Genomic DNA, 20,200 nt, shown 5'->3' with positions numbered 1-20,200 from the left:
TTATCAGCGAGTCACGGTCAGAATTCGGTGTAACACTTTGTACAGATATCAAATTGAATGATCATATATGTTCAGCCATAGGTAAAGCAGGCTATGCTAACTATCGTCTCGGCAAATGAGAGCGTATTTTGTCAGTGAACCATCGCCAGCAAAGTCGGCTGTACAACTGGGGCGAGTGCTAGGACGTCTCTCTAGACTAGACCTGCCGTGTGGTGGCGCTCGGTCTGCAATCACTGATAGTGGCGACACGCGGGTCTGACGTATACTAACGGACCGCGGCCGATTTAAAGGCTACCACCTAGCAAGTGTGGTGTCTGGCGGTGACACCACAGGAAAAGCACAAAAAATTTCCTTGAACTGAAACAAGCACGAATATGTACCTACTACGCTAACTAAAATTAAAAATTGGCCATTGCGAATAGAAATCATGTACTGAGGGTTTTGTACAAACTTAATTAAGTACATACACAGACAGACAGTTCACCCATTCCAGGAATCAACGATCTTAACGATTTTTGCCTGTTATCAACATTGATTTTGTTTGTTTGTTTGTTTGTTTTGTTTTGTTTTGCTTTGCTTTGGGGTGCAAAAAACAACTGAGGTCATACGCGTCCAAGTCAAAACTATAGAACACGAAGACAGAGAGGAGTTAAAAAACGACTATACGTCAGTCCCATATGACATAACAGAAGACAGCTAAAAACAGGCATGTGGAAAAAGGGCTAAAAAAGACACCATACAGAAACAGAGGTCCAAAACCAAAAATTAAATGGCCTTCGCCATATTGCTTTGGCGGATAAAAAGTAAAATGCGGTCGACAGCCCGTGCGTCATTTGCTAAAACGGCCGATAACTCAGACGGCAAACCCAAGCATTCCGTCAGGAAGTGGTGGAAGTTAAAACTTGGGCACAATGTGTGCAAAGTGGCGAGGCAGCGCCACTTAACAAATGACGATGGCTAACAAGGCAGTGCCCAATACGCAGCCTAGCTGAAATTACCTCTTCCCAGCGGCAGGGCCGAGAGGAGGTCGTCTGAGCCGCTGGGAGAGGCTTAATAAGCCAGACCTTATTCCTGTGAAGGGAGGACCATTGGCGATGCCACAGGGACACCACCTCCTGACAAACGTCAACACAGAGATCATCGGAGGGAATACAGATACTCGCAGGCTAAGGTACGAGGACCGCAGCCTCGGCAGCAGTGTCAGTAGCCTCATTTCCTGGCAAACCGACATGACGAGTAACTTGGCTTCACCAAAAGTGAGCAAGTGACAGTTTTCCTAGACCAGCTGCACTAAGGGATGGGCAGTGTACATAGACTTTGAAGGCAGCTGAGTGAGTCTGAGCAGAGGACACAACTGAAAAGGCTGTGCTGCCAGATGTACCTCAAAGCCTGATACACGGCGAAGAGCTCAGGTGTAAATGCTACAGCAGAGTGCTCGAAGACAATATCTAAAGATACGGGTGCCAATGACGAAGGCACACCTGAGCCCACAGTCAGTCAGAGCCTTCAGTGTATACAAAGGTACTATCGTGAATTTCCGTGCGAAGGTCGTGAAACTGAAGGCAATAGAGCGAGGCTGGAGTAGTGGACGCGAATGAAGACCAAGGTTAACACGGGCCGCTTCAGGAAGCCAAGGTGGTGAAGGGTTCACACCCACCAGGAAAGTTGCGGGTAGTGCGAAGTTAAGCCGCCGTAGCAAGTGCCACCAGTGGACTCTAGGAAGTAACAGAGAAGAGGGACACGCCCCATACTGGTGATCAAAGGGATCATCAAGGAAGGAGGCATAGGATGGGTCGCCCTGTACGGCAGAGAAACGGCATGCATGCCTGCTGAGGAGGAAGTCACGGCAGTAGGACAGTGGTAGTTCAGCAGCTTCAGCATACAGACTCGCAACCGGGCTAGTGTAAAAGGCATCACGGCCAAACAGATGACATGATGGTGGATAGTGTTGAGACGGCGTAAGAAGGATGGACGTGCAGACTCGTACACAAACCACCCATAGTCGAGTTTCAAACGGACGAGGGACTGGTACAAATGGAGGAGGGTGGTTCAATCGGCACCCATGACGTACCATTGAGGGCATGTAGGACATTGAGGAATCAGGCACAGTGGATTGCCAAGTAAGACACGTGGGAGGAGCAAGAGAGCTTCCTATCGAGGATGAGCCCCAGGAATTTTGTAGTTTCAATGAACGGAAGGGCAACAGCCCCAAAATGTAGAGATGGTGGGAGAAAGCATCTGTGTCACCAGAAATACATACAGTTCGTTATGTCAGTGGAAAAGCGAAAGCCATTGTCGATGCTCCAGGAGTAAGGATGACCACGACATTGCTGAATACACCGCTTAGTGAGACAGGTCTGTGGAGGACAGCAATAGATGGCAAAATAGTCAACAAAAAGGAGCTGGAGATGCCCGGTGGGAGACAGATCATAATAGGGTTAGTGGCGATAGCAAAGAGGACGACGATGCTCAGGACAGAACCCTGAGGCACACTGTTTTCCCGGATAAAGGTGTCCGACAAGGCAGAACCCACACGCACCTCGAAAACTCGGTCCTTTAAAAATGCATGAAGGAAACAGAGCATGCGGCCATGGAATCCCCACACGTAAAGAGTATGGAAGACATCAGCAGGTGTCTTAGGCCTTCTCCAAATTGAAAAACACGACCACAGTCTGGGATTTCTGCAGAAAACCATTCACGGCATGGGTGGACAACGTAACAAGATGGTCAACTGCAAAACACCACACTCGAAATCCACACGGTGCATTCGTCAGTAAATTGCGAGACTCTAGCCGACATACCAGCTGGGCATGAATCACATGTTCCATCACCTTGCAAATGCAGCTGGTAAGAGAGATGGGGCGGTAGCAAGAAGGAAGTTTACCGGGCTCAGGTACGGGGATGACGGTGGCTTCACGCCAGTGGCCGGGAAATGTGCCCTTTGCCCAGATGCAGTTGTACGTGTTAAGCAGAAAGTGCTTGCCCGGAAGAGAGAGGTGCTGCAACATCTGAATGTGGATGGCATCTGGCCCTGGGACACAGGATGCAGATTAACTGAGAGCACGATCTAGCTCCTTCATAGTAAAGGCAGCATTGTAGCACTCACGATTCAGAAAACAGAAGGGTATCGCTCGAGCCGCCTCCACTCGTTTCTGATGGAGGAAGGCAGGGTGATAGTGGGAGGAGCTCGAAACTTCTGCAAAATGGTGGCCCTAGGTGTTGGAGGTAACAATGGGGTCCACAATGGCATTGTCTGTTACTGTCAGGCCCGAAACTGGGGAATGGATCTCGGTCCCAGAGAGCTGTCGGAGGTTGGCCCATATGACAGAGGAAGGGGTGGAACTGTTAAAAGAACTAGTGAATGAAAGCCAGCCAATTCTTTTGCTATCCTGAAGAACACGACAACACTTTGCACGCATCTGTATATAATGAATGCAGTTTGCCATCATAGGATGGGTGGTTAAAAATGTGGAGAGCATATGTTTATCTGATAAGACTAATGTTGTAGAACTTTTCTAATACTCAGCTACATTCACTATGATGAGGAATACTGTTATCCTCAATTGTGTCGAGGCATGCATCAGCCCACCGAAGGGCTGGGACACGACGTGATAAAGAGGAAGTGCGAGGAATGGAGCAGTAACGATAACATTTGTGAGATATTCCACCTGGTCATCATAACGGGGGAAATATTTTTCTTTGAAGGTCGCCAGGGAGGAGGAAAGCTACCAGTCAGCCTTTGTAAGCTGCCATTTGGGTGTGCACACGGATGGGATAGGAGTCGGCAAATGGATGTTGTTGTTGTGGTCTTCAGTCCTGAGACTGGTTTGATGCAGCTCTACATGCTCCTCTATCCTGTGCAAGTTACTTCATCTCCCAGTACTTACTGCAACCTACATCCTTCTGAATCTGCTTAGTGTATTCATCTCTTGGTCTCCCTCTACGATTTTTACCCTCCACGCTGCCCTCCAATGCTAAATTTCTGATCCCTTGATGCCTCAAAACATGTCCTACCAACCGGCCCCTACTTTTTGTCAAGTTGTGCCACAAGCTCCTCTTCTCTCCAATTCTATTCAATACATCCTCATTAGTTATGTGATCTACCCATCTAATCTTCAGCATTCTTCTGTAGCACCACATTTCGAAAGCTTCTATTCTCTTCTTGTCCAAACTATTTATTGTCCATGTTTCACTTCCATACATGGCTATGCTCCATACAAATACTTTCAGAAACGACTTCCTGACACTTAAATCTATACTCGATGTTAACAAATTTCTCTTCTTCAGAAACGCTTTCCTTCCCATTGCCAGCTACATTTTATATCCTCTCTACTTCGACCATCATCAGTTATTTTACTCCCCAAATAGCAAAACTCCTTTACTACTTTAAGCGTCTCATTTCCTAATCTAATTCCCTCAGCATCACCCGATTTAATTTGACTACATTCCATTATCCTCGTTTTGCTTTTGTTGATGTTCATCTCATATCCTCCTTTCAAGACACTGTCCATTCCGTTCAACTGCTCTTCCAAGTCCTTTGCTGTCTCTGACAGAATTACAATGTCATCGGCGAACCTCAAAGTTTTTATTTCTTCTCCATGAATTTTAATACCTACTCCAAATTTTTCTTTTGTTTCCTTTACTGCTTGCTCAATATACAGATTGAATAACATCGGGGAGAGGCTACAACCCTGTCTCACTCCCTTCCCAACCACTGCTTCCCTTACATGCCATCTGGTTTCTGTACAAACTGTATATAGCCTTTTGCTCCCTGGCAAATGGATAGCACACGAGAAATGGTTGCTCGAGTAGGTGTCAGAATGAACGGACCACTGAAGACGACGGACAAGCTGGGTAGTGCAGAAGGATAAGTCCAGACGGGAATAGGTGTGCGAGGAGTCGGAAAGGAAAGTGTGTACTCCATTGTTAAGGCAGAAGAGGTTAAGTTGGTTAAGATGGTAGCCAAGAGGGTACCTCTCTGACAGGTCCTGGGAGACCCCAAAAAGGATGATGTGCATTAAAGTCACCGAGTACCAACAATGGGGGAGGTAGCTGCCCGTAACCTGAAGGAAGTCTGCCCTGGTGACATCAGATGACAGAGGGACATAAATGGTACAGAGAGAAAAAGTCAGGTGGGGAAGGAAAAGACGTACTGCAACACTTAAAGATGAGTAGTCAGGGAGATGGATTGACAGAAGATGGGTTGACTACGAATGTCATCCCGTACGAGCAGCTTGATGCCCCCACGAGATGGAATGCCTACTCAGGGGGAAGGTCAAAATGAATCAGTAAGAAATGTGAAAGTTCAAAGCAATCATGAGGGTGCAATTTCATTTCCTGAAGGCAGTGTACAAGGGGATGGTGCGGTACTAAAAGCAGCCGTAAATCCTCTCTGTGGGACCAAAAGCCGTGAATGTTCCATTGGTGGGGAGTCATGACGAGGAAGAGATGTAGGGGGTGTCACCTCGGCAACTGCCGAGTGACAGCCGGTAAAGAGTTGCTACTACCGGGCACAGAAGCAGGAGGATCCTGAGCCACGGGTCCACAGAAACATAGGCTTGCTTGTACAGTCGTTCTGTGGACTCCAATGCTGAAAAACGGTTGGTGGGGCGCACTGGGGACAGGAAGGCCGGCCGGGCTAAGGTATCACGTGGCAATACCGTCAAAGAGGATCTTCGAGTCAGCAAAGGGGAAAACTGTTTGCTTTTGGTGGACTTCTTCAAGTCTTTCCAGTTACAGGAAAACTCGGGTGTCGTTCGGCTGGAGGGACGGAGGAGGTAGCCATCACGGGAGTATTCCTGTTCTTTCTGGCCTACCGGTTGTGTAGATGGTGGCTTTGCCCCTCGAGGCGAGAGTTTGACAGCTCATTGCACAGCTGGACAGGGGAATGGCGATGCTACCTTGACACTGGGCGATTTCACAACCTCAGAGCTGAACTGGAGGTCACACGTCTGCGTGGCCATCCTTCATGGAGCAAGGAGTAGCAAGAACAGAACTATAGGTGCCAGATGAGAGAACACAGGGTTTGAGACTAGCCAGCAACTTGTGAGCAACTGGGTAAGGCACCTTTTCCTTTACCCAGATCTCTTGAACAGCCTGCTCATCAAGATACACTGGGCAATCCCGAGAGCAGGTGGCCATTGCAGTTGATACAGCAGGGAGGAGGCGGCAGACAATCGCCCTCGTGTGCATCCCTACCACAGATTACGCATTTGGCCGGGTGTCGACAAGACATTCTAGTGTGGTTGAAACTCTGACACTGGTGGCAGCGCACTGAGTTTGGACTGTATGGCCAGACTGTGATAATTTCATAGCCTGCTTTGATCTTGGATGGAAGCAGCGCTCTACCAAAGGTTAGAAAAAGAGCGCAGGTGGGCACTAAGGAGGAATCTACCTTTTTCATTACACGATGGATGGCAATGAAACACTGATCAGAGAGGTAAGATTGGATTTCGCTCTCTGTTAGACCATCGAGCAGCCAGTGTAAATTACACCACGGGAAGAATTCAAAGTTCTATGGGCCACAACACGAACAGGGTAGCCGTGGAGAAATGAGGCAGCACACAGTTGTTGTGCTCGAGAATCAGAAGTAGTCTCCAAAAGGAAAGTGCCATTCCATAAACGAAAGCAGGATTTCACAGAGCCGGCAATTGCATCAACACCTTTCGGAATAATAAACGGATTTACCGTGGTGAAGGACTGACCGTCTTCAGTATGTGAGACCATGAGAAACCGTGGTGCAGCAGGAAGGGTCTTTGGATTATTAGCCTCATTGTGTTTACATTTGGTAGACACTGATTGGTAAAATGATTGATTCATCATCACTCCTTCAGGCAATCACCCCTCCCTGGGCCTGGCCTGTGCCAGGGGGTACGTGCGAACACTACCTGTCGACCCGGGGCTGCGAAATACACATTACCTAGTCACCTTTTACGCATCAGACACTTGGGCCAGCCTTCAGGAGTGCACAAGGAGGAAGAAGAAAAAGAGGAACCTCAAACACCAAAGTGGAGGAACAAGCGGAGAAGGGAAACAAAGAAAGGAACGAGAGGGAAAAACAAAGGTGAGACTGTTCTTATGTCAGCGACAGACAATGCAGAATGTTCCCAATAACATCCCAGACGTGTTCCCCAAGGGAGGGGAAAAAGAACAGTAAGAGGATAGAATGCAGCATGGAAGGGAAAAAATGCTGTAAAGGCTGGGTCCCACGTTAGCCAAACTACATCTACATCTACATACATACTCCGCAATCCACCATACGGTGCGTGACGGAGGGTACCTCATACCACAACTAGCATCTTCTCTCCCTGTTCCACTCCCAAACAGAACGCGGGAAAAATGACTGTCTATATCCCTCTGTACGAGCATTAATCTCTCTTATCTTATCTTTGTGATCTTTCCGCGAAATATAAGTTGGCGGCAGTAAAATTGTACTACAGTCAGCCTCAAATGCTGGTTCTCTAAATTTCCTCAGTAGCGATTCACGAAAAGAACACCTCCTTTCCTCTAGAGACTCCCACCCGAGTTCCTGAAGCATTTCCGTAACACTCGCGTGATGATCAAACCTACCGGTAACATATCTAGCAGCCCGCCTCTGAATTGCTTTTATGTCCTCCCTCAATCCGACCTGATAGTTATCCCAAACGCTCGAGCAATACTCAAGAATAGGGCGTATTAGTGTTTTATAAGTGGTCTCCTTTACAGATGAACCACATCTTCCCAAAATTCTACCAATGAACCAAAGACGACTATCCGCCTTCCCAACAACTGTCATTACATGCTTGTCCCACTTCATATCGCTGTGCAATGTTATGCCCAAATATTTAATCGACGTGACTGTGTGAAGCGCTACACTACTAATGGAGTATTCAAACATTATGGGATTCTTTTTCCTATTCATTTGCATTAATTTACATTTATCTATATTTAGAGTTAGCTGCCATTCTTTACACCAATCACAAATCCTGTCCAAGTCATCTTGTGTCCTCCTACAGTCACTCAACGACAACACCTTCCCGTACACCACAGCATTATCAGCAAACAGCCGCACATTGCTATCCACCCTATCCAAAAGATCATTTATGTAGATAGAAAACAACAGCGGACCTACCACACTTCCCTGGGGCACTCCAGATGATACCCTCACCTCTGATGAACACTCACCATCGAGGACAACGTACTGGGTTCTATTACTTAAGAACCCACCAAAGAGTGGCAAGCCCCCTGGGGAGATCAACATTGATACTGGCAACATATCAATCCCAGTGATTCCAAGACTTTTGAGAATGTTTTAATTTAATGTCTGAAGTCAGGTACAAATGACAAAAGAAATGTATTTCTTGTGTGATATAATTACAAATTAACAATTTCCTGATGTTTATCCTTTACTTGTACTGTGAAACCTTTCTTCTTGCCAAATTTGATGAGTCCAGAACAATGCGAAGTATCCTATAGAATTTGAAAAGTGAGTTTGTGAGTATCAAAATATGAGACATAAATGGCCTAGTCTTTTGACTGTGTTGACTTAAGCTTCACTTTTTCACAGCCCAAAGGGACCGTAGACCTTAATATGTGACATAAATTTCAACTTGATACATCAAGCTTCTGAGAAAAAGGCTTCTGAACAGCCGGACAGACAGACACACAGACTAACAATAAAGTGATCCTATAAGGGTTCTGTTGTTACCAACTGAGGTACAAAACCCCAAATATATGCAAAGGACCTGATCATTTTCTTTGTTTACATTGATAATAGATGTAATTACATGCCTCATATCTCGATGTTACTTCAGGTGCATTAACCATTAAATATATATCTTTTCCGGCAATCAGGCTATTTGCCCTTTGACAAAGTACACGGCAGATTTTACAGGTAGTCTATGCAACAAAGTACGTATATTTCACAGTCTATGCAACAGACAGTACATAAATCTCACATTTCAATCATTTCTGATTGACATTATCTTCCTTATATAAGCACTTTAGTAAAATCCATGAAGTGCTTCGGGTGTATCACTGCAAACTTCAGAACTATCTGAGAAGAGACAGCTACTTAAATTTGTAACAACTACTAACATGGACATCTCCAGTTGCTAATAACCAAGGAGGAAATGATAACCTCCTTTCAGGTTATGTCAATCAGTGGTAGTTAGGGCTCTCGGTATAAATTTCCTATAACTGTAATGAGACGCCAGCGAAAGACACTGACTGACATATGTGCAAGATTTGGAATAATGCTAAACTCATTCTGTCATCTTTCCTCCTGTATAAATGCTTGTTCACAGATACAAACAAATGATCACTAGTGAATACACTTTTCTAATGTTGGTACACTCCCATTTGCTTTGTTGTGAACAAGGCTTAAGCAACTCGTAGTGGTGACACTAATGATGACAAGTTTCAAAACAAGTTTAGGCAAAGAATACGAAAAGAAGATAAAACTTTTTTTCAGAAGATACCATTTCCAAAAAGCAAACACAATTCACAAACACGTAAAGGTGAAAACAGCGGCTTCCATCCTCAGTGAGACAATTACGGCTACTGCAACTCGATCTCACCTTGCCGAGAACCTCTTCGGACTTGCCGTACAGGGGTGCCGTGTCAATGTAGTTGATGCCCTGCCGGACCGCCTCCCGCACTGCTGCAATTCCCTCTTCTTCGGGGTAGTCTCTGCAACAGCATGTGTGTTGTCACTACAGGGTAGTTGTTTTGTCTCAGTGCATTGATATTGTGACATATTCTGTTATTACACAGGGTGTTTTAGGAATTATAGCAAATATTTTAGGAGACGGTAGTATGGAATAATTCCAGTAAAACATTCTCCAAAATGTATGTCTCATTTTGATTGGTAAAATCAAACAATGAAAACTCCAGGTTAGAATATTAACAATATAAGGAAAGATAGGTTGCTACTCATAATAAAGATGGCATTTTGAGTTGCAGACAGACACAATGAAATGAAAAGACAGACAAAATGAAAAGACAATTACACATTAGATTTGGACAATGCCTTCTTTAGAAACGGAAACACACACATTCCTTCACACAAGCAAGCACACCTCACACACACGACCACCGTCTCCGGGAGCTCACACCAGAATGTCAAATGTGTGTGTGTGTGTGTGTGTGTGTGTGTGTGTGTGAGTGAGAGAGAGAGAGAGAGAGAGAGAGAGAGAGAGAGAGAGAGTGTTTTTCCTTTTCTACAGAAAGCTTTTGGCGAAAAGCTAATGATGTGTAACTAGAGAGAGAGAGAGAGAGAGAGAGAGAGAGAGAGAGAGAGAGTGTGTGTTTTTCCTTTTCTACAGAAAGCTTTGGCCAAAAACTAATGTGTAACTCTCTCTTCATTGTGCTGTCTGCAACTCAATGTGTCATATTAATGGTGAGTAGCAATCTATCTTTCCTTATATTGTCAGTTTTCTGTAGTTGCAGAGGTACATTGGGACAACTGCTTATTGAAACACACAACACAGATTCATATAAGAGTAGACGATACACACTTCTAGTTAAGTAAACGATATACTAATTTTTATTATGCTGATATACAGTCAGAGCTTCATTTCTTTGTGTTACACACACTAATAATTATGTAACATCACTTGAAATAATTTAATGAACTGCTGAAAATAAAGTTCATCATCTCATTTCTTATGCAGACCTACGATTCTGTGCAAACAAACTTTGCGTACCCATATATCTGATCAATCAATTCGACATTTTCAAATCCAGGAAGACAGCGATTCATTTATGTAATGCAGCTTCTGTACAAAATATGCACAGTTTTCAAGCACAAGCCTCGAAATGATAGTGTAAAATGTCATAGTCAATCATTAAAAACGTAAACATTTCGAGCATTAACCATCTGTAACACGGTTTCAAAGATATTTCTTGGAATGACTTGATAAAACTTTAGCATTGAAACATCAGTACATGTAGGCAACCAAAATAATTACATGCTAGAGCTGAAACTTATATATTTCAATGATGATTACTGAAACCTAAAATTTTACAAAACTCTGTATTGCATTTATTTTAAATTTTTTATTTATTTATTTTTGCTTATCAAAAAGTAATCATTTCAAATGTTTTTTTTTCCCCCCAGCAGAAAATAGTGTCATATGCAAGGCTTTATGAATTAATAAGTCAAGACAATTTAAAATTATAATAATGAAAACTTTTATTTGTAATTGTTACTTGTTTATATAAGCAGCAGTGCAATCCTAGATCATTCAGCTGTAGATTTGCTTGTCAGAAAGTCAGTTTATGCGCCAGATTTTGAAGGTATTTGTACTACTTTTCAACCAGTTTGTTTTTGTGGAACTTTCATGGGGTAACTGATAGTTAGGCAGTGTGTCAACTTGACCAGCTAAGTATTTATGAAGTTTCTGTATATTCCTCCAGTCATCACATTATGCACCACTAAAATCATATTTACTTAATAGTACTGTTGCAACAGTTCATTTAGCTGTAGATGGGGTGCCATGTTCCCATCTACGGAAAAATATTGTCATTTTACGTGTTGGTAATCCAGTTGCTATGGTTTCCATTTATTTACTTTCATTTTTGTTTGAAATTCGAAACTATGAAATTGCGCTCAAGTTGACATTTATTGAACTATAGCGGGAAAAAAAAATGCAAATTAGGTACAAACTACAGCATGCACACACTTATGCAACATGTAAATGTCAATGAAGATATTTGGATTTATGTTATGACATGTTCGATATGCCTGCCATCACTGGCAATGATGTGACGCAGATGAGTTATAAAATTCTGCAGGACCTGCTGAAGTGTAGAAACATTGATGCTGTCAATGATCTTCTGAATGGCTGCTTTCAGCACAACAATGGTTTTGGGGTTATTGCTATATACCCCCACAAAAAGGAGCCCCATGTTTTCAGATCCGGTGAATATGGCAGCCAATTGAGGCCCATGCCAGTGGCCTCTGTGTACCCCAGAGCCAGGATGTGGTCCCCAAAGTGCTCCACCAGGACGTCAGACACTCTCCTGCTTCGATGGGGTCGAGCTCCCACTTGCACGACTGACATCTTGTCGAAATCTGGGTAACTTTGCATAATGGGGATGAAATTATCCTCCAAAACCTTCACGTAGCATTCGATAGCCATCATGCTGTCAAAGAATATCGCACCGATTATTCTGTGACTGGACATTGCACACCACACGGTCATGCAATGAGTATTTTCAGTCCCTCAAATGCACCAATTTTGTTTATTGACGATCCCATCAAAATGAAAGTGAGCTTCATCACTAAATCAAACCATGCTTGCGCATACTAATTCCCACCATGCCCTGCGGCCAACTATGCAGTTTGAACATCCTAACACAAACTATTCAGAAGTTATGACAATTTTATTTCATGTAATTCCTAAATGCCAGACAGAATGTCCAGTTGATATTGGTTACAGAAGTACAGCTGTTAGAGTGTAACCTAAACAGATACTCACAGAAAGCTAAAGGCTAATTAAGAGCACAGTTTATTTGCATAAATTCCACGTCCAACTTAAGCATACTTTTGAATTCTCTTGTGAAGGCAACATGCAGCTCTTCTGAGATTGTCTTGAAGTTCTTTTATGAACACTATCATCTGAATGGCCAGTTAGTTTTTGTGTTTACTTCATCATTGTAGACTTCGCCTATCAGCTGTCCCCACAGACAAAAATATAAAGGGATAAAGGTCCTGAAACCTTGAAGGCCAAGAAACTTGACCCTATCTGCTGGTCCGTCTTCTACATCTATATATGCATCTATACTGCAAATCACTGTCAAGTGCACAGCAGAGGGTACATCCCATCATACCAGTTTATGAGGGTTTCTTCCCATTCCATTCACATATGGAGTGTGGGAAGAATGATTGTTTGAATGACTCTTTGTGTGCTGTAATGATTGTAATCTTATCCTTATGATCCAAGTGAGTAATATGAAGGGGTTTTTAGTATATTTCTGGAGTCATTATTTAAAACTATTTCTTGAAACTTTGTTAGTAGAATTTCTCAGGATAGTTTGTCTATCTTCAAGGGTCTGCCAGTCCAGTATCTTCAGTACCTCTCTGACTTCCCCATGGATAAAACAAACCTGTGATCATTTGTGCTACCATTATCCGTATATGTTCAATATCCCTTGTTAGTCCTACACACTTGAGTAGTGTTCTAGAATCATTTGTGCAAGTGATTTGTAAGCAATCTCCTTTTTGCTCTGATTCCTCTTCCCCAGTATTCTACCAATAATCCAAATTCTCCACCTGCTTTACCCACGACTGAGCTTACGTGGTCATTCCATTTCATATCCCTACATAGAGTTACACCTATGTATTAGCACGAGTTGGCCAATTCCAGCAATGACTCATTGATATTATAGTCATAGGATACCGTGTTTTTTCATCTTGTGAAGTGCTTCCGCAGATAGTTAAGTTTAGATGAAGTGTCACCTGGCAACTAGAATGTGCAGGGGCCCTGTCACGCTGGAAGAACATAACCATCCTTGTAGCCGAAGTATCCTCTTCCAATAAAGCTGGAAGCTAATTTTCAAGAAAGTCTACATAATGTGACCTTATAAGATGATGTGGTAATATAACAGGCCCAATCAACTGATTGTCCAACACAAAACACAATGCATTTACAGAGAAATTCGGTTGACAATGTGTCTCCATAAAGGCAGGTGGGTTTCGTCAGACCACTGATGTGAGTTAAGCATTACTGATACCGTGAAAGCGGCTTCATCGCTAGACAGTATTACATGGTACTTTGCAGTTAGTCAGCGATGAAATTCCAATCATCTACTTTCAACTCTTTAAAATATAATAAAGATAGAGGCCATGCATACGCAATGTCTGTCATATACATATATGTTGAACACTAGTATGCGTAGAAATTTTGCATGTGCTTGTTAAAGGTTTATGTTTTGCCAACTGAATAATGCCTTGTACTTCATTCACATTGTGTTCATTTGTACATTTATATGAGGTATGACTCCTAGGCATGGTAACAACCTCACAAAGTTTATTGAAAACACAAGTTAGCACTGTTGAATCTGCTGTTCTGTGTTTAGGAAATTATGTACCATATCCTCTACACAAGGCAAGTGTTATAGGCTCTCTACTGTTTCGTACCTATATAAACAATTTAGGAGACAATCTGAGCAGCTGTCTTAGTTTGTTTGCAGATGATGCTGTTGTTTATCGCCTAATTAAAGTCATCAGAAGATCAAAACCAACTGCAAAATGATTTAGAGGAGATATCTGTACGGTGCAAAAATCGGCAATTGGCTGTAAATAATGAATAGTGTGAGGTCATCCACAGAGTGCTAAAAGGAATCGGTTACACTTCAGTTAAATGATAAATTAATCAAATCTAAAGACCGTAAATTCAACTAAATACATAGGAATTACACTTACAAACAACTTAAAGTGGGAAGAAGACACAGATACTGTTGTGGGGAAAGCAAAACGGAAGACTGTGTTTTATTGGCAGAACATTTAGAAGATGCAAAAGAGCTACTAAAGAGGCTGCCTACACTACACTTGCCTATCCTCTTTTTGGAGTATACCACATGGTGTGGGACCCTTACCAGATAGGATAAATGGAGGCACATTTTGTATTATAGAGAAATGGGGGAGGGGGGAGAGCGACACGGAAGTGATTCAGGATTTAATGTGGACATCACTAAAACATAGGCATTTCTCGTTGCGACAGAATCTTCTCACGAAATGTCAATGTTACATGAAATATTTATTCTAATTTGTCTACACTATCACCTCCTGAAGTATCTACTATTCCTCCAGAAACACACTCTTTGGCTAGAGCTTAATATGCCTCACACTTATTCAATTTATTTTATACACATATTCTGACAATCTGTTGTTCAGATGTGAAATGGGTCAAAAATGTATACAAACATAAATTGCATAGAATATTAACAATGGCTGTACGATGGGAAAATAAACTGAATCTCCATAAACCATTGCAAATAAAATAAAAACATGGAACTGTAACAAAAACAAAAGCAAAGTGCAGAAGCACAGCAAAAGAATCAGTGCATATGGTACGACAATAAACAACACTCAATCAAAATACATGTACAAAAACAGCCTATGTGTCTCTCTCTTGACCCTCAAGTGGGTGCACCTATACATAAAGAGCACCAGCCACAAATAACATTGTCTTGCACCATTCCATTGTTGTTTTATGTTTGCACACCTGCTCCTACTCCTTAATTACTGCTTCACCCAACACAGTGATAAGTTGTGGTGTCATACGTCCAGGTAAGCAACAGTAATATAAAGGTAAACATCAAGCAATGTGAGAAAAAATTCATGACCCATACAATAAAATGACCCCAATTCCAAGATAGCAGCAAAATCTCACAATGAGGCCAGTGTCTGCAAGTTAATTTGCGATCAAATACGCAGTTGGCGGGGATCTGACAACTGTCCTATTTATGGCAGTTCCTGAGATTAACCTTCATATACAAATAGAAAAATAAAGTAGGGGATTTTAAATTATGTACATTTAGGTAGTTCACTTTTATTGGGTAAACTTCTTTATGGATGTTATAGTTGGACTCTGGGTAAGTTGGAAAGTAATCAATTTGAAGCTGCTAAAATGACAATGATAAGCTGGACAGAAAGAAAAACCAAGTTGGAAATCTAAAAGAAGTAAACGAATTGAAGAGATTTTTAAAGGAAATAGAAAAAGCGGGAAATAACATTTATTGGCCATCTTATCAGACAGGCCACCTTCGTCACTGATATTCTTGAATGGAATGTGCAGGGAATTAAGAAAAGGAAGGATGAAGTATTTGGAATACATCAAGAGGTGGGGGACAGGATGTGATAACTACTTGGAACTGAAACAAACAGCAAATGACAGAAGAGTTGTTGCACTTATGAGGAATTAGCCTTTTGAATACCTATATATAGATATGTAACAATGAAAACAATCAATTATTGACAAAATTATTTAATTGGGTCATTATCTATGATCTCTGTCAAGTTTCTGCACAAACTCACTAGATGGCAGGGCTGTGCTAAGCAACACACTGTTTGGGTTCTTGGCATATTAGTTATGGTGTCAGGATGGATGCTGACTGTGAGCAAAGAATGAACATTAACTTGTGTGTTAAGCTCGGGAAAACCCCTAGTAAAACGTGGACAAAGATTAGCAAGCATATGCGGGCAATGCACTTAAAGTCACATTTTCAAGTGACACAAAAGGCTTTGTGAAGGTAGAGATACAGTGCAAGACAATCCCAGAGCTGGTTGTCCATCTACGGCAGATACCAATGTCAATGTGGAGTGTGTAAGGCAGTTATTGCAAGAAGGCTGTTACGTAACTGTGCGTGCAATATCAAAAGAACTTAATTTGAATCGTGATGTGTTTCACAATGTTTTACACAAAGATTTAGGGTAATGGAAACTTAATGCAAAACTCATCTCTCACACACTAACAGATGGACAGAAGGAGGAAAGAATTTCCGCTGAACTACTGTATAGAACCAGATGTGATCCGACGTTTCTGTCAAGCATCATTGCTGGGAATCAAAGTTGGTGCTACCAATATGACCCTCGTACAAAGCGTCAAAGTGCCAAATGGCAGAGTCCCAGATCACCACCGTCAAAAAAAGTCAAATGACAACCTTCGAGAACAAAGACAATGTTGATCGCAGTTTTGGATAGTAAAGGATTAATTCACCACGAGACTGCTCCTCCACATCAAAAAGTGAAGTTAATTGCAATTTTTTTCTCATTGCCACGAGTGAAAAGGCGATTGAAAGGAAAGCTCCATCCAGACATCGCAGACATCAGACTGTGACAAATGAGCTTACAAGCATCACAGTTGAAAATTGCCCTGCTAGCCTCCAAAACTTCCAGAAGCGTTGATAACTGTTTACATACAGCCAAGGGGACTACTTTGACAGGTGCTAGGCTCATTACTTGGTAAGGATGATTTTCCATTTCTTAAAAAGAACCTATCCTGGAACCTTTCTGATAAAGGGAGTATTACACACCCATCATTATTTACCGGTAATACATTATATACACAAACCGTCCTTGAGAATCAGCCTGTCTATTAGTGAAAACCTTGTCAAAATTCCTACAGTAGTTCCCAAGATTAACATTCACATGTAGATTTTAAATTACATACATATCAATAATGCACTGTTACCATGCAATCCTCTGATGTTGTTTGGCAGTGAATTAAAAAATTTTAATGCTAGACGCTAAACACATTTCTGTACCAAAATCCGATTTTTGAAATTGCTATCAAAGTCAGCCTTCCCTCCTGTACCGTGATAGTGGTTCTTTCCGTTGCTTTTATGATGCACAGGATTGCAACCACAAAGCTCACAATGGAATCAAGATATTGGTAAGTGCAATAGGTAAATCTAGTTTCTCAAAATGCTTATGACAGGAGGTTCCAGGGAAAGCGTATCTGTACTTTGGACAATTTTTTTCTGGGAAACGTAAACATTCTTTGATACCTGTGGATCACACCAAAAAGATTCCACAACACATAACAGAGGAGTAGTAGTAGTAGTAGTAGTAGTAGTAGTAGTATGGTATTCTGCTTTACAGCAGGTCTTGTCATGGGTTAAGACTCTTCCACTTTTGTCTGTCCATTGCCAGTCTTTTCATTTCTGAATATTTGCCTCCATTGATATTGTCCAGCATTTGTTATCTTCCCCTTTTTCCCCTCCACCATTCCTTCTACTCCTTCCTTCAATAAACAGCCCTCCTCAAACAATGTCCAATCCAGTTCCGTTTTCTCTTTCTGATGACTTTCAGCACGTTTATTTCTTCTCCAACTCTTCTTTAATACTCCTTCATTCCTTACTCGGTCTTCCCATTCCATTTTTTCCATTCTTCTCCATATCCACATCTCTAGTGCCTCCAATCTTCTTTCATCTTTCTTCCTCAATGTCCAGGTCTCCGCACCATATAGTGCAACGCTCCAGATGTAACATTTGGCAAGTCTTTTCCTCAGATCTTTGTTTAGTGGTCCACAAAGTAATTTCTGTTTCCTCTTGAATCCTTCTTTTGCCATTGCAATTCTTTTCCTAATTTCTCTTGAGCAATACATTTCATCCATTATTAGACTTCCCAAGTAATTGAATTTATTCACTTGCTCTATTTCCTCTCCCCCTATTTTCATACAGAATTTTCTCCCCTTTCCTCCAATTACCATGCTTTTCGTTTTCTTCTTGTTAATCTTCATTCCATATCCTTCTAATTTTGTGTTTAGATCAACTAACATTTGTTCAATGTCTGTTGCACTCTCTGCCATCACAACCATGTCGTCTGCAAATCTTATACACTCCACTCTCTGACCGCCTATTACAAACTCCTCTCCTTCCATCAAAACTTTCACTAATAATTTGCTCAGCAGTGTTGGTGATAAACAACAACCTTGTCTTACACCTCTTCCCAGTTCAACTTAATCACTCATCGCACCTCCTATTCTTACTCTTGCTCTTTGGTTCATATATAAATTTCTAATTAGCCATCTAACCCTCCAGTCAACTCCATGTTTCCTTAAGATTTCCATCAGTTTGTCCGATCTGACACAGTCAAAAGCCTTCTCAAGATCAATGAACACGACATACACCTTCCTTCTCTTCTCTATGTACCTCTCCCCTATCACTCTCAGTAGCCCAATTGTATCTCTAGTTCCCACTCATCTCCTGAAACCAAATTGTTCATTTCCTATTACGCAATTCAACTTTCCATATAGGCTTCTGTTGAGCGTCCTCAGCAAGACTTTGGCTGCATGCGATATCAGGCTCACTGTTCTACATTCCTCACACTTTTTGCTGTTCTTTTTCTTTTCTACAGGTATTAAGATACTTTCTGCAAGTCCTTTGGCCATTTTCCTGTCATGTATATTTGATTACACAATTCAATAAACTCGCTTTTACCTCCTTTCTCCAGTGACTTTAACAGTTCCACAGGAATCTCATTAATTCCCACTGCCTTTCCATTTTTCATCTCATTCATAGATTCTTCAATCTCACTAGTTAGGATTGCATTTTGCTTTGTCATCATCTGCAACTTTATCTTCTTCTTCTATCCCAAGGTCTTCTTCACTTGGCCGGCTGTCTGCAGCATATAGCCATTCTATGTATTCTTCCCATCTTCTCACTATTTCTTGGGGTTCACTCACCACTTTACCGTCTGCTGCCTCTACTTCCTTTAGTCAATTGTTGTTTCTCTTTTCCCTGAATGCCAAATCCATTGCTTCTTTGTGGAAGTACCCAAAGCAAGTGGACTCTGCGATACTGATGTATCCAACAAGCAAGATTGTTCTAATGATAAAGCAGCTGAGGGCAACTTTTTTATGATTTGGAAGCCATAATGTTCCCAGTGGCAGGACATACTTTCTCCTGATACAGCCTAGCAAATTTCATAAGTAGACGCAACATAATTTTTTCCCCTTTCCTCCAGTGTATTTCATAACAAATGGAAGTAAGTTACAAATACAGGTCTTAAAACATTATTAACAAGATTTCTAAAGCACAAATGAAATGAAGTCATTTATAATATAAAACTGGTCTAAATTATGCAAATTTTAATGTGAATTACGTTGGATCACAAAGGCGAGAAACTAGTCTGGCAGCTATGCAGGAACCAGAGTGTCAAAATGAAAGACAGTGAGGGGAAAGTTGCAAAAGTACATAAGGTTGTTTGGCAGCGATGCAGCCTCTCACTGTAAATATTCAACATATACAGGGTGTTCCAAGAGGAATAGTTAATATTCAGGGACATGACAGGAATGATTATTCAAAACAAAAAAGTCAAACATAGGCTCTAAAATGCATACCTAAAGAACTACGACTAATTCTTGATCTTCGATTCTGTGAAACAAATCTCTTCTGTGGCAAGCTCTTTGCTTTCCATATTTTGAGAAGTGGTAGTAGGGACCAAAACAAGAGAAAATTATCTAGTAGAAAAGGGCTCTTAAGAGCTATGAAAACTTGCTCATCTTCACTACTTTGAAACTATTCTAATGAACAAGTTCTCATAACTTTTAAGGTATGCATTTTAGAGAACATGTTTAATGGACTTTGGTCCACACTAACACTTCTCAAAATATGGAAAGCAAAGAGTTTGCAGTAGAAGAGATTTGTTTCACAGTATCGAAGGTCAAGAATTGCTCATAGCTCTTAAGGTACACGTTTGAGAGATCAAGTT

At 41.7% G+C, this 20,200-nt stretch overlaps 1 protein-coding gene across 2 annotated transcripts in view; it reads right to left on the bottom strand.

Moving 5' to 3' along the window:
* The window catches only part of LOC126213227 (uncharacterized), a 70,391-nt gene that overhangs the window by 31,543 nt on the left and 18,648 nt on the right, over positions 1–20,200 (bottom strand). For both annotated transcript variants that reach the window (XM_049940871.1, XM_049940870.1), the window contains one exon: positions 9,558–9,669. In XM_049940871.1, coding sequence (XP_049796828.1) covers positions 9,558–9,669 — 112 coding nt within the window. The remainder of the gene's footprint in view (positions 1–9,557; positions 9,670–20,200) is intronic.

Source organism: Schistocerca nitens, chromosome 11, assembly GCF_023898315.1.
Source record: "Schistocerca nitens isolate TAMUIC-IGC-003100 chromosome 11, iqSchNite1.1, whole genome shotgun sequence".
Lineage (NCBI taxonomy): Eukaryota > Metazoa > Arthropoda > Insecta > Orthoptera > Acrididae > Schistocerca > Schistocerca nitens.
This window is presented reverse-complemented; position numbering and strand designations above follow the sequence as displayed.